We start from the raw sequence: 15555 nt of genomic DNA, 5'->3' as shown, positions 1-15555 counted from the left end.
GCCTGACTTTGCACTAGTATTTTATTGACTGTCTATGCACAATTTCAACCAAATTTTGCTGCTCTTATTTTTTCATTATTATATGTGCCCTCTTATTTACTTATTTACTTACTTTTTTGTTTACTTGAATGTTATGTTTGTCTGTGGACCTAAATTGTCTTGTCTTCACCGTGGGATAGTGAGAAACGTAATTTCGATCTCTTTGTATGTCTGGAACATGTGAAGAAATTGACAATAAAGCTGACTTTGACTTTGACTTTGACTAGAGCCGTGCCATATTCTTCTGTCACACAGGTCTGACTAAAGTTTCACTCCAGAAACACTTTGTAATATGCAGTTTCTGGCATCCATAAGAAAAGCATTTGTAGATGAATGGTCAACATAACTTAACTGTAGCTACATCTGACTCATCTTCAGAGAATAGCAACGTTACTCTCCTTCAATACCATGACGCACAACTTTATTTTCATACATTAATTTGATTAACAGGCTAGACTAGGCTGCATGGCGATTAAGCACACTGAAGAGGCTTTCTGTTCATTGCATCACATTTTATTTTCATTTGTCAAAAGTTATGGGGGTAAAATTAGTGATAATCCCCAGTTCAGAAAATCATGCTTATGTTTACGTTCACAATCTAAAAAAGATGCTCAAGTCAGCACTCCACTGCGAGCTCAAGAATCCGTTAAATTGCTAACAGCCGGCAGCTCCGTTTAAAATGTCTCTGCGTAATTGTCAGCTGTGATAAATGCATTCATATTCCACTTTTTATGTAATAAACGTAGCATGCCTATGAAAAGGCTTTGCAGTAGGATTGTCCAATGGTCAAACTATTGCTTCAATTTGTGTTTTATGTGACGTGCCGATGCTGGGTTCATGCCGTTTTGCTCAAGTTTAAAATGCGTAATATGACATAATATGATATAAACATAGCGTCAGCTATGATGAAATTTGTTCAACAAGTTACACTTTTCATTCCATGTAGGATAAGGCTTTGCAGTTGTCCAATATGGTCAATCTATTGATCATGCATCGTTTTGCTCCGGTTGAAAATGTTTCTGTGTAATTTGTCAGCTGTGATCAAATGCGTTCAATAAATTCCACTTTTATGTCATAAGTATAACATGCCTATGATTAATATATAGTGTATCTAATATTGGCCTCTCTTATGTTCAATCAAATTGGCTTTGCCCACCCATTTTTTTTTCTGTGCCCGCCCATTTGAACATTTCTATATACCACTGTTTCTATATGCCACAGATTCCAACGCAAATTGACCAAGCACAGCCAAACGTCTTCGTCTACTGCGTTTAAGATCATTGAGTCTTTCATCTGTCCTGCTTCCTGCTTCTCTTCAATTTCCCTTCCAAATGACTTTCTATTGTCCGAAGACGTTGATCTCAAGAATCCGACATTCTAAGCATCAACACATAGTACTGCACTATGATTCAAAACAACTTCACTTGCATTTGTAGAGTACTAAAAATGTGCGCAGCAGCTAACCAAAGTGCAGTCGGTTCTCCCGCCATGGTTTTGAAAATCACACACCTGCTGCATCTGAAGACCCACGCATAAGGCCTACAACTACGACTACAGTCACCATAAGTTAACATTAACTGATCATAGCTGGCTATATGTTATCCTGCCATCCTAATATAGCCAGTTACCTTAAAGCTGGGATCACATTAGCCAGCTGCAAGCGGCAGGTTTCCTATTGTTCTCTATGGTTCGGCAGCGGAACGGTGGCAATGCTGGCGTAACGCTAGCGTTGAACAAGCTGAGCGTTGAGCAAGCTGAGCGCTGAACAAGCTGAGCGTTGAACTTGGTTCAACTTTCAAAGCGCAACGCAAGTGTATTCAATTGACAAACTGTTTGTTTTGCTTAGGAACGAGATAAAACTTATTATGGTCTGAGCGTTGCGTTACATTTGCCGCGGCCACTTGCCGCTGGCTGATGTGATCCCCGCCTAACTCTTGTTGATATTCTCTCCTAAATTTTTGAAATTATGTCAGCAATCAGGGAAAGAAATTACGCTGGCCATGCCCACTTGACTAGTATCAGTTATAGCAGAGAGGGTTAAAGCGGAGTGACAGGTGCAAACGTTCAATAACTTCCGCATTCGATTATTGCAAGGGGGAGGGGGGGGAAATCCCCTTTTATGCAGACCAGAGTAAACCCTCGCTGCACTAATGTCAATGGGAGACTTGTGCAGTTTTACCAATAAATTGGTCATTATGTCTTTCTGGATTTGTTGAGGGGTTTTTGGAAAATTTTGGCATAATCTGTAAGTGTGTATGATCATTTCAAGCCTAATAGTGTGTTTTAACTTAATATCAGACCATGCTGCTACCAGTTACTGCCCATGTCATATTCAGTAAGCAGTCCAAACTTAACAGGACTGTTTTCTTAATTTCTGACACATGAAAACACATGATGCGTGAACCTATTATACAGTTGGCTTAAATTCAGATCTGAATGAAATTGAATATATCATTGACAATTATTCTATATTTTCTTTTTCTTTCAGGCAGTGGCTTCCACGCTCTAAGCTGGTGCCATTGGGTGTGGATCAGGAACTGGATAAAGAGAAGATGCTTGAGGGGAGGAAGTCAAACATTAGGAAGTCAGTGCAAGTGGCTTATCACCGAGCCATGCAGCACCGTAATAAAGTTCAGGGAGATCCCAGCAGTGACACCAGTGATAGTGACTAAGCACCGGCATGCCCACAGACCTCATTTCAAATGCACAAATACACTTGAAGATTAAAAAGGAAATGTGGACTATAATATTCATACAGTTAAATGTATTCCCTTGTTGGTGCAGTAGTTTCATTTTAAGCTTGTGCAGATGAAGGAAATTCACTCTATCTGCAATCTGTATATAAAAGAATTTGGACCACTTCTGTTATGTGTATCAATGGACCAACAATCATGACCACAAATTACTCATAACTATCAGTGTCACATTTTGTTAATTTACCACCACACAACACTTTCAACACGGCAACTGGGATAGTTGTAGCTCTACCACAGAGACATACAAATGTCATGTGTTTGTTTTTCATAAAAAATATCGTACAAATAAATTGTTTAAAAATATCGTATTCCACCATTTCCATACATTGTTGCCTTTATGCACACCTTAATCCCACAAACACAGCCATTGTGTCTAAACATGTAGTGATTTTTTTTCTCTACTGTGAGTGTTATTTCTATATTTGGTATGGTACGATGGCCCAGACAGCTCAACGAAATACATTAGCCACAGCACAATCGCAAAAGCCACAACACGACCGCAAAAGTCACAACACGGCCGCAAAAGTCACAACGGAAGTGAACAACTTATCTGTTGTCCGTTGCTGGGGTGGGACTAAGTCCAATTCTTATTCAATTATTTGATGCTTGGTTAGATTTTTTTTAGATAAGCAGTTCTTGCAGTGAGGCAGTACTCAAACCCATGTGTCAAAAACTGTTGAGTTCTTTTGACTTTTTCTTTTGACTTTTACTTAGACATTAACACTAAAATCAATGGAACTGACTGCATCAGACGTGACCGTGGCGCATAAGCTTACATACACACTGGAAAAACAAATATACACTAGTCTTTCAAATTTATTTTATGTGAGGTGTGCACAGCCCTATAGAGACACTGATTAGGGCCCGAGCACCGGAGGTGCAGGCTGTGTAGGTGCGAAGCCCTATTGTTTCTGGCAGGATTACTGGGGGCGCAAGGCCCTATTGTTTTTGGAAAGATTATTAAAGCCTGAGCACCTGGAGGGCTGTGTTGTGTATAAAGCGTTACAAAGTAACGTTGCGCAATAGTCAGGACCTCCTCACGGACGGTATGTGACAGAGGCTGGTAGCATGAAGATCAATCATGGCAAGCGAGAAGCAGCCAACGCTAACTTTTGAGGAATGGAGGTATTTGCATTACTTCAAACTCGTTGAAACTAAGGAGAGGAATGTGAGTGTAAGGTGTACACTGTGCCCTGGTAAGAAACTTTTGACCACTGCCGTTAACTCAACTGCCAGCCTATTGATACGATTTGCACTAGCTTTGCACCAATTTAGGAGGAGCCTTTTTAATGAAAGAGTATAAGACTATAAAAGGCATATAGAGGCTATGTTATTTGATATTGTTTCATAGGACTTTAGTGGTGGTGTTGAAGCCTATAATAGCCAAATGTTTTCTTGTCAAGTGCTCTGTTTGGCATTTTTTATAATAAAGAGCACAAAAGAAATACCTGTTGTGTCCTCCATAGTAGAACTTTATGTAGGCCTGCACATTTAGGAACAGATATTGGGTTCTGCTCGAACAGACAGTCGAACAACATAAAAGTAAAGAGCAACGTAAGAAGTTACTTTCCATAGAAGGTAACTAAGTAAAGTAACTGATTACTTTTTTTAGAAAAATGTTTAATTTGCTCAACGAGTGACTCTGGCGACGAGTAATGATTCTCATTACCTGTGCCCATGAAACCGAGCTGCACCAATCACATCGGTGTATCTAATATAGGCGAGCTAAACAGATGACGACAGCGCTGCGACGTCGATATTCAGGAACATTGGTCGTAGTGTTATCCAATTGCGTCAACGTCAGGAATCGGTCAGTAAACATTGGTTGTAGTGTTATCCAATTGCGTGCAGTGATATTTTCAAATGTATGCTTGGTGCCGCCCCTCTAGTTGGGCCATTTTCATTATTCGTAGCCAGAACCTTTGGGTCTGGTCCTCCATGCTAGAGTTCTAAGGCCTTATAATACTCTCTGGCAGCTGATTATAAAGCTGGGCTGTGCTGGGCCATCTTTGTCTGTGAAGATGTGTGTGTATGTAACTTTTGACCTTTTGAGGTCATAAATTTTGTCCGATTTTCATGAAACTTGACTTACGTGATGTTCAGACTAAAAGTATGAACTTTTGAGGTCATAAATTTTGTCCGATTTTCATGAAACTTGACTTACGTGATGTTCAGACCAAGCGTCACAAAATTTACCAGAAGGATTTTTGATTTTCGAAAGGGTTCGCCCGTCAGACCAAAATCAGCGGTGAACCCGCCAAACCGGAAGTAAGGTAATAACAAACACAAATAACAAACACAAAAGGTAATAACAAACACAAAAGATGCTGGACGGAGTGGCCTAGTCATAGCCAAGACATACAAGACAAAAGACAAAAAACAAATTAACAAATAAAAAGTAAAAAGAAAATCAATTTCAAAAGAAATTAATTTTTTTAAATTAGTCCAATTTCCAAACCAGCTGAAAACGTCCAAGGGCAATGATGACCCGCGTGAAAACGGCGCACAGCTGTGTCTTCACAACCGATGCAACGCCAACAAAGTTCTTTATAACTGACCAACCCGGAGAATTCACTGGCAGTCTGGAGAGCACTGGAAGAACAAGACGTGATGGGCGACCCTGCCGCTGACCTGCCTGTACATCGCAAACATAGGAAAGATCTGCACACACACACACAGATATACAGGCTGAATTTACACAGAATTTACATACCTCACCATATAAACCAGAAATGTGATACATTTGTCATGCATTGATTGACATGGGTCAAACCTCACAGATTGTTCATTATGGCTATTTGACTGGTCTTACCTTTACCATTCCAAGAAATTTCATGAGATTCGTTTCACATTCGGTGTACTGTATGACCCTAGTTTTATATAATGGGGCGGGGGGCTCATGCCTGGTTGGTAGGCTGAAATCAATGGTTACCATGGGTGAAAACGCATGAAATTTGGCACCCATGTCATCCCTCACAGTCTCTATTTGGGGACAGAGATTTTGCCGCAGGTGTGGCCCAGGGACTCCAAAGTGCCCCCGTATGTCATTGAGTCTTGTGGTCAGCAAATAACTTTACCCACTCACACAAAAGTTGGTATGGATGTGGACCTACCTAAGATGAACACAAGAAGATGGGGTTCATACACCCTCCCTCTGAGTGGTTAGGCTAAAAGCAGTCTTTTAGGATAACTAGTCAACTGTTATCTGTATTTCACAACACAGGGCTCTCAAGTGTCACTTGATCGTGAGAGTCACTCATTTCGATCTTTAGTCACACACTCCCGCCACACATTATATTTCTCACACAGAAAAACTATTAATAATATATGCCGCAGCGCCTGCGCCGCTCTCACTATGGAACCGACAGGAATCAAGCGCGTCTACCCTGGAGTTCTTAGACAAGTCTGCCACTTATCAGCCAAGCAAAAAAAAGAAAGGGGCACTATTGTATCTGGGTAAGATTTAACACAACAATCAATGAAAAAAAAGCATACCCTGGAATTGTTCACGTGATTCTGCTACCGAAAGTTTCGTTCACCCTCAGAGGAAACCCCTGGAGCTTCGAGCATCACTTTGAGCACAGAGTAAGTAATCTTTTAATGTTACAACAAATTCACAACTTGTTTGACATGAACAATGACAATTTGACTGTTAGAGAATGTTTCCCAGATAATTAGCATAAGTTGTTTATGTCTATAACTTAGCCAACAGTTACAGCCTGTTCACCGACAACACCTGCTCAGAACAAGTAGTCTAGGCCTAGTCATTTTTTCGTTATCACACTATGACTGACATATTGTCACATTATCAGGCTTAAAGTGTTCAGGCACTGTGCCTGAATTCAGGCGTGAGCTGGTATGCTTAATATTTGAAAATAGGCAACAGTATATATGACGTCCTCATAAATGTCTGATAACTTAAGGCACATACCATTTGTATTGCTTTAACCCCTGCATTATAAACATCTCTCTCACCAAATAGGCATAATCATTTTATTAGCACTAAATAAATAAAAGTAAATAAATACTAAATCAATTAAAGTGTATTGCATAGTCAATGTTATAGGTCACTTTTAAAAGATTGTCATTTTTTATAATAATAATATAATAATAATATTTTATCATAATTATATCCTAGTGGCCATGGATGCTTTAAAGGAACTGTATGTAAGAAATGTATTTCAATTAATCATAAAATGGCCCTGATATGTCACTAGACATTAAGAAATCATGTTAATTTCAAATACTTATATCACTGACAACAGTAGTCCAGCCAGGATATTGTCATTTAAAAAGTGAAGTTGCAGCCAGGAGAGTGAAGGATCACCGCACACTGGTGGGATTTCTTTGCTGATTTTATTTAGTAGTGAACAACGCGTTTCGCCTATGCTTCATCAGGCTCACTCTTAATCTCCACATGCCACCGACAGGTGATATAGGTGATTCGCCAGGTCACATGACCACACCAATTAGCACAAGGTACCACCCAATTCACAATCTGGTCTCCCATACATGTGCTGTGCACGGGAATTTCATCCTCTTCAGTGAAGTTGCAGCCCTCAACTGATGTTGATGTTGTGTTTTGTCATGTCATGTTGTGTTTTGGCCTGATGCGCCACCTTCTACCTATCTACTAATCACAAAGTGAGTAGTGTTTCGGCATCCGGGTTGGCAACCTCGAGTCGGGGGAGGGGATACAACGCTCTAGAGTAATTTGAAAGTGATTGCAGTACCAGTTTTGGCCACAATCTTACATATGGTTCCTTTAATCATCGCATCTGTCTTTCAAAAATGTCAAAAGCAAAATGGAAAAAGCAATTAAGCATCCTCTCATTTGCCCTGAGAGGAAAGCCACCTAAAAAGGCCAGGTTAGTGGATGCTTGCACAGAGAAGGTGGTGAAACGAGTAGGCCTATTATTGAATTGTCAGTGTCATGTGTCAAATCTTTTCTTCTGCAAGTCTGAGCAATTATAAATTATACTTATGTCCCATTTTGATTTGTTTGCCCAATATTGCACATCATATACTTAGGAGAGCATTGCTCCTACATACTTTGGCCTATAATCAAATGCCTGACCTCTTTGGAAAGCTAAGACACTGCAATTTTTTGGAAAACAATCCGAATAACTGTGTGTGATGTCTCTGCGGGATAACCAGCATCTCTGAACTGACCACATTTCAGACCTCTAGGCCACTTGATATGACTTAGAAACAGAACTCAGACCTAGAATCAGGTCTTGTGAAGCTGTGTGCTTAACTAGATCAATATAGAATGAACAAATGAGTTTAGACCATTACTTGCCAAGGTATGTGTTTTGTAAAATGCCCTATGGAAACTCCCCATAGGACTTTTGGTTATCCAAAATGCATACTGAAAATCAAATGCTTACTGCATATGAACCCCTTAAAAGCATAATCTTGGCCTCAAATGCAAGGTTACACTGATTAAATTTAATTGAGACATAGTAAGATTAATCTGACAATGTAAAGTACTACACATATTTACATAAAAAGGATTGTCATGTATTAATAGAGTCCAAGCTTTCAAATGATATATATTATGGCTATGCTACATAACAATCTGATGTATAAAAATGATTTACAAAATGGAGGAGGGGGGGACTTGAGAGCCCTGACAACATATCACAAAATGTATGTCATAAATTCATAACTTGAAAGCGTATCATTGTAGCCTACCCTACATATTTGTGGTGTAGTGTCACCTAGTGACTACCATCGGTGTAAAACTTCACACCCAAAAGGAAGTGAGCAAGTGCTTCCAATGTAGAAAACATGCAAAAACAAATAGCACACACATATGTACATTTCACAAACGCACATTGCAAAACTGCATTTGGGAGGACATCATTCTCCTTTGTGGCTAGAAATACTCTTCCAATTGCATGCACTAACTTAAACTCATTCTCACTTAGCAAAGCATTGATTGTTAACAAAGCAGACTTGCTTCCACCAGTGAATTGATGTGCTAAATTGTATGGCTACATTTGTCTTATGACTTTATGTATCTGTTTTGTATACTGTAAATACTTTGTATTTTATTGTGCCATCTACCTGGGACTACGGGCGGAAACTAGCAATTTGCTACAACCTGGCACAAGACATCTATAATGTTTTTTGTGCACTGACCCTGTTCAAATAAATAAATTACAAGTACAACTACCACATGTCAGTGCTTTGTTGGATTCCGAAATGTCACGGGTCGGCCGCACCACGCCATTGCCACTTGCGGCTATATTTTTTACATGTCTTGTGACCGAGTGGCTGTAATTTACTGCTCATGGCATATGAAAAGCGACTTCAAATCTGTCTAAAACTTGATTGTGAGGACAACTCCTGCGGTACGTTATGAGCACAGCGCGTTCACGCGCAAGGAAACCAGTAGGTGGAGAAACCAGAAGGCGCACAGCACCGGTAACCAGTTATTCATACCGTTGGAGATTATTGCCCACTTTTTCCTAGCCATGAGTGGTTCAATCCTGACACGTGCCACATTTATAGTATATTTAAGTCTACTGAATGTCATAAAAGAAATCCAACTTCTCCACGTCGACTTCACTACGGTAAGTTGACTGCCTCACTTTGTTGTCAGCAGGCAGCCTTTAATAGAGCATCAGGAAACGTAGGCTAAACACACGAGCGCATTGTAGCCTACTAGCTCTCTTAACTGAAAATGTAATGCGTGCAACTTTAAATAGGCTACGCGTAGGCTTCGACTGCACTGCCATGCGCTACAACTAACATTACTTGGAACAGGCTATAGCAGACGCTAACGTTACTTGTGTTGACATTGCATGATTGAGAAGAACTGTGTATAGTGATAAGCAAGTTGGCCTTGGTCCAGAAACATAAGACAGGATGCTCGAGACAGTGCACATCGCAGGAAACCGACATCAAGCGATAACAAAGCAGAAACTTTCCAGAAGGTACCCCCACCCCCCAATATTGTCGAACAAATGATAATGTTTTCATTAAAAATATTTTGGCCATTTTGTTGGCATAATAGCTCGACATGTCTGGGGCTATTCCCATCAACGGCGGCGTCGCTCATTTTTCATTCATTCAACCTAGTTATTCTCGGAAATTCTCTAGGGTAGCCTAGTCCTCATTGTCAGTGATGCCGTGATTACAATCACATTAAAACAACAAAAAAGAAGTTGCCGACAAATAGCTGTATATGCTGTCAGACTCCGCAGCAGAATAATTAGAAGTCTAGTAACCTAACTGTTCATCTACACTCTATGTTTGCATAGCAGTTTTACATCTGTAACATTACACAGACATTAGGCTACATTACATGGGTTGGCATCGGAACCTTTGTTACTGTGGCTGAGAATGAATACAATATGTGTGTGTGGTATGGTTGGCACATGGATTTTTGTTTAGTTTTTATCAAATTGACTGTTTTTATCAAAATGAAACTTTGCAATCACTGCCCTTCAGGATTTCAGTCATGTTAACTTTAGCCTACATGAAAAAAGGACCAGAAGGTCAAATAATTTTTATTTTTTTCTATCCCACACAGAATGCGGAAGATCCTGGTAAGTTTAGTTGGGGGGCCAAACTTTTTGTTGTTCTTCTTCTTCTTCTTGAGGGCCAAGCGGGAAAGCTGCAAAGGCACTTGGGCGGCAGTATGACCAAAAATGACAAGTTTTGCCTGACTGTTTGTATCCCATTCTACAGTCAGAAGTAATCAGAATAAACATAGATCATAAATACATTGAAGGCTTTCAGTGCACAAACACTTTTTTATTATTTATGTAGCCTACTACTGATAGCCATAAATATGGTTTCATATCACAACAGAAAAAAGTATAACTGTAAGAAAAAAATTGTAAATTGTATTTCTGAATACTGTAGCCTATTTATTATGACCGCCGTGCAGTGAAGCAGGTATCTTTGGCTGACAGGTCCAAAACTGCACAGAATTGAAGTGTAGGATCATTATGACACCCTCTGAATGCATGCCAAGTTTTGTGGAATTCCGTTCATGAGGGACCATACAATAAGTAAGGGATAATGCCCGACGAGGTGTCCATTATCAGAAATAAATGGACGACGCGGAGGCGTGAACTGTCCGACGCGAAGCGGAGGACGGTTGCTTCCGCGAAGTCCATTTATTTCTGATAATGGACGCATGGAAGGGCATTATCCCGTTTATACCAAGGTCACTTACGAAATAAATAAATATGAAATCAATTATTAATACTAAATGAGTTTTAGAGCTAAAATCGTTAGTTTTTTCAGCTGTTTATTGCAACGCTGTGGAATGTTGATAAGTTGATTGTTGATAATGCTGCCTTGGTCAACTAGCATTTGAGCCAGCACAGTGATTTAGAACTGTCATCAGGCAATTGGAATGGAACGTCTTTTTATAGGTGTAGTCAGAGCCATATAAGGGTAGAGTTGCGACAACTCCATTGACGCTAATGTTCCATTTTTTTTCAACAATGGCAGCTAATGGAAGCCTCAAATAGTTCCCGAAAGTTAACAATTTATAATAGCAGCAGTGCAGTTACAGACTGTTTGTAGCCAACATTTCAGACTCAGATTTACATTATTGGCTCATCCGAATAATAATAATAATAACAGTAATAGTAGTAAAGTAATAGTATTAATAACCTAATTATAATAATAAACCATTTATGTATCGACTATGACAGCTTTTCTGCTGCTCAGTTTCTATCAGTTCCTTATCAAATAAATTAAAAGAGGCTAAAGCCCAATAAATGTGCCACACATAATAACCCAATATAAGATAAACCTTGCCTATACCATTTCAATTAGGCAGCACTAGGCAACACCACAAACGAGCTGTCATTAAGTTTTTGCGTTTGTAGCCTACAACTTTTATGACGTGACGTGTCTTGGGCATTTAGCTTTACCATTATGTCAACATAGTTGTAACGTTATGCAATGCTCATCTAGGCTATGGATTTAAGTGGTTTAATTTTAAAAAGGGCAGCAAAAGTGGGATAAAGTGCAACTGCTTCCCCAAAACAATTCCTCCATAACTGTGGATTTAATCGTTTGATATGTGGATAACTTTCAGTGGACTAAACACATAAAAGGTAAGTTGTTATCACAAAGCTAGCTGGTTCGTTAAATATGGCTAAGCATATTTACAGCCAACTTTGTAGGCCTACTTGCAGCAGTGAAACTGAGTTTGTTGTTAACATTGTTGGTAACGTAAACGTTTCTGCAGTTCGGAGAAGGACTGGTTTTTTTTATTTTGCATTCATTTTCATTGGCAAAAGCTAGCCTATGCATGAGAGAACCTAGATTTGAGGGAGCTGCAGCTGTTAGCATCAGCAGGTCATATTAACACAGCAGGGCACACTAGCCCAGTGATGGCTAGCCCAGTGATGAAGGATCGTGTAAAATCCCCATCCCCAGAAAGTTTCAAACCAAGCTTGCGCTGATGATGCATGATCACTGATCAAATTGCTATTTTCTGACACAATGCACACCATTTCCAGGTGATCATCTGTCTCAAGCTCTTTAGCCTAGCATCTGCTGTTAACAGCACGGTGAATGACAAACGATGACAAAATGCTGTTCATGTTTATGAATTCATATCCTGGTTATTTATCGAAGGACTTACATGTCACGTTTTATATTTTATTATGATCACTCGCATTACCATGGGGTTACTAAATAGGTAGGTAATGCTACGGTTAACTTAGAATGCCCACTATTACACTGGAGATGTTAAAAAACTTTTAAACTTTTTTTATTCTGCCGCGACGATAGGCTAGGCTTGGCTAGGTAATTGACCGATCCCAAGCCCCTCCTCCCATTGTCAGTCCCATAGTTACTGTTGCTAAGTCGGACAAGTTTGCAGGAAAGTGTGCGAGAGCGCGTGTTCAACATGGGTACGCAGCACCATTTAGCAGAGAGTAACAGTGTATGCTAGATTTCTGGGCGTCAAGTAATATTGATAAATTAAAAAAACAGAGGCCAGAAAGGCCTTCAGTATTCGGAAGGACACATTCACAATGTCTGCTGTTATCAACGAGGTGGAACACCACAAATTGAGGACAAACCAATCTGGTGTTACGGATCTTAATGGTATGCATGTTAACTGGGGATAAACAATTAGCACGTTATCACAAGCAGGTAGTTTACCTTATTTGCTGCAGATGTGACTGATTCAATAAACAGGTCTGTGCAAACATATGGTGTTGACGTGTCCATAACAAAATCTAACCATATTTCGAGGATTAATTAAAGACGGGTCCAAGTGCTGCAGATCCAAGTTCCCATGCAACTTGGGAGAGTGGCTAGCCTGTTAAGCAGCTCATGTTGGGGAGGTGGAGAGATAGCTTCGCTTCGGTAGGCCGATAGCCTACTTATTATTTTGAATGGCTGCTTTAGAAGGAAGAGTTCAAATAAACATGATACAAATGTAGGCTATTGAAAAGAAACCACTAGATCTACCCGAGTTTACCCATACAACGCACGACATATCTGCAGTTTGCAGACGTGATTTGTCTTGCACAAGACTTCATCAGTGCCCGCTTATGCTATACTTAATTTAAATGTGGGCAATGTAGTAGGCCTAATATTGGCGATTTCGAGACTGCATAGCCTATACAGCAAGGTTTTCAATCGGCACATGATTTGATCTTTAGAAGACATTGGCTCTCTCGTTCAGCCATCAATGATGCATCGCAGTAGTCTATTCCGTTTGTTGAAAAAATGGTCATTAGCTTATTTCTGTGAACAGTCTTCTATCCCAAGTTAAACATGGCAAGGTAGCCTATGCCTAAAAGCTGAAAGTATTCTTATTGTGTGTAAGGCGATACGTGATTGAAGGTGTAGCCTATTTGCGCGTACTTCCAATTGTATGAGTGTGAGTTCAGTTCCTGCAAGGTAGGTATAATTTTTTGCGTAGGCTTATGTTGTCGTTTCAACAGTGGAAACCAGGTTTAGTTATGTTTTTGTATGTAGTTATGAACACAAAAAAGGGAACATTTTCGTACACACTCAGATTTCTTTACTGAAAAGTAGCAGCCTATCCAAAGTTATGCAAAGTTAGGCCTATGTCTGTCAACGTTTCACACGGTCAGGATATCGGATGTCACTTCTATGTATCCCAGGCATATATTTGAACCTTTTTGAGCTCTTTAGTTATTTAGTTACTTAGGCTACTCGCAAAAGAAGCATTAGCATTCACATAACCGGCGTATTGTAGGCTACAGAATGGACACTATAAAATTCAAAATTGACCGAGGTTGACCGAGGTCCTCCGACGTCCTCATTGTGACATAGTAAAAGGGGGCGGGGCTTGGGATCGGTCAATTCGCTCATTAGCTCAGATCAGTGACTACCAGAGGAAACGCGGGGTAGAAAGCTCAAACAAGTAATGTTAGACTAGCTGTGTTATAGTTTCTCGTTGCAATCAAAATTTCACAGGAGCTCCATGCGCTTTTGTAGGCTACACGCAGTCTCAAAAACACTGTTTACAGCTTTTCGAGTCACTGTACGAGGTCATTTATTTTATATAGCGATAATTTAGATACACTTAAGGGGTGGGTGCAATTGCGTTTTCTAAAGAATCTCTTCTTTTGTACAGAAATTAATATTAAGTGACACATACGTAAAAGGGCGGGGAAAAAACGTCACCTTATATAGCAGCTTATAAGCGTATAAGATATAAGGTCTGGAATTTAATTTAATATTGTTGTAATGGTAGGATAACTACATAGTTTACACAATAATTACACTGTGTTATAAATATTGTATATCAATGCATTTATTGACTGTCAATTAACCAAAATCGTGGCTCTGTCTATCATTGAACAGTAGCCTATTTAATGCATTCTAATCCATTGTCAATCACTTCCGGGAACTATTTGAAGTTTACATGAACCACGTGACCTTAACGAATTTTGAACACCCATTGTCGCAACTCTACCTTTATATGGCTCTGGGTGTAGTATATCACTTTTTAAACGACACCCTTTTCAACCGTTATACAGAATTAATGGACGAGGGCAAGGGGCAAATAACTCCCCGACGCGCAGCGGAGGCCTCCGCCCAAGTCCATTAATTCCGTATAACTGGACACACCTCAAAGGCCGTTATCCCACTTATCACCTGGTTGTCACTGTAAATCAAAAAGAAGCTCACTAGTTCAGCTTGTTGTACAACTTTCGTTGGCCCTATAACAGCGATAGCATGGACAGTTAGCTTGTTTACAGTTGATTCCATTGTTGCGAAGCCTGCCTCCAGACTCAACCGTCGTCCTACTATCGTTGTTATAGTTACCATTCATAAGCATTGATATGGAACGGCGATTAAACTTTTTTTTTACCAGATCTACCATTGTTTCCCCTACAATGTATTCATCAGCGGCGCAGCGCCGCTCCTGGAATTCAAGCGCCACTGCAAAAAAAGTTGCCTATTTAAAAAAAAAAAAGAAAAATAGACGCAAGTGAACTTCAGGAACAGCTGCCGTTTGTTCAGGTTTCATGTCAACAAATAGTAGGCTAACGCTGAAGGCGCAGTCAGGGATTCGACAGGAGATAATGCTTGTTTGTGTTTATGTTTAAGTTTATTAGCAGACGCAATTTTGTGCAAAAAAACGTAGCCTACATTATGTTAACCAAGGAACCAAATTAAACACGCCAGCGAGTTAGCTCGCCCCTACCTTCAGTAGCCTATTCCCAGATAAATTCCACGCATTGTTTCGTTTTTGTTTGTGATCCAGGCAATGCTTTCAAGCCCTGTGTTGCTA

General features: G+C 39.9%; 2 protein-coding genes across 4 annotated transcripts in view; both read left to right on the top strand.

Moving 5' to 3' along the window:
• brpf1 (bromodomain and PHD finger containing, 1) overlaps positions 1-3103 on the top strand; it is a 104077-nt gene extending 100974 nt beyond the window's left edge. For both annotated transcript variants that reach the window (XM_042098202.1, XM_042098203.1), the window contains one exon: positions 2528-3103. In XM_042098202.1, the coding sequence (XP_041954136.1) occupies positions 2528-2711 (184 nt within the window). In that variant the 3' untranslated portion in view covers positions 2712-3103. The remainder of the gene's footprint in view (positions 1-2527) is intronic.
• A 6078-nt stretch (positions 3104-9181) lies between these two features.
• Positions 9182-15555, top strand: part of LOC121713542 (interleukin-17 receptor E) — a 98301-nt gene continuing 91927 nt past the window's right edge. The window contains exons 1-2 of one of the 2 annotated variants that reach the window (XR_006032847.1): positions 9182-9376; positions 10339-10354. Coding sequence is in view for 1 of the 2 variants with exons in the window: in XM_042098225.1 (XP_041954159.1) it covers positions 9278-9376; positions 10339-10354 (115 nt within the window). In the remaining variant the exon portion in view is untranslated. The remainder of the gene's footprint in view (positions 9377-10338; positions 10355-15555) is intronic. The other variant, XM_042098225.1, reaches the window with a different exon arrangement.

This window comes from Alosa sapidissima, chromosome 7, assembly GCF_018492685.1.
Source record: "Alosa sapidissima isolate fAloSap1 chromosome 7, fAloSap1.pri, whole genome shotgun sequence".
Taxonomy (NCBI): Eukaryota; Metazoa; Chordata; class Actinopteri; order Clupeiformes; family Clupeidae; genus Alosa; species Alosa sapidissima.
This window is presented reverse-complemented; position numbering and strand designations above follow the sequence as displayed.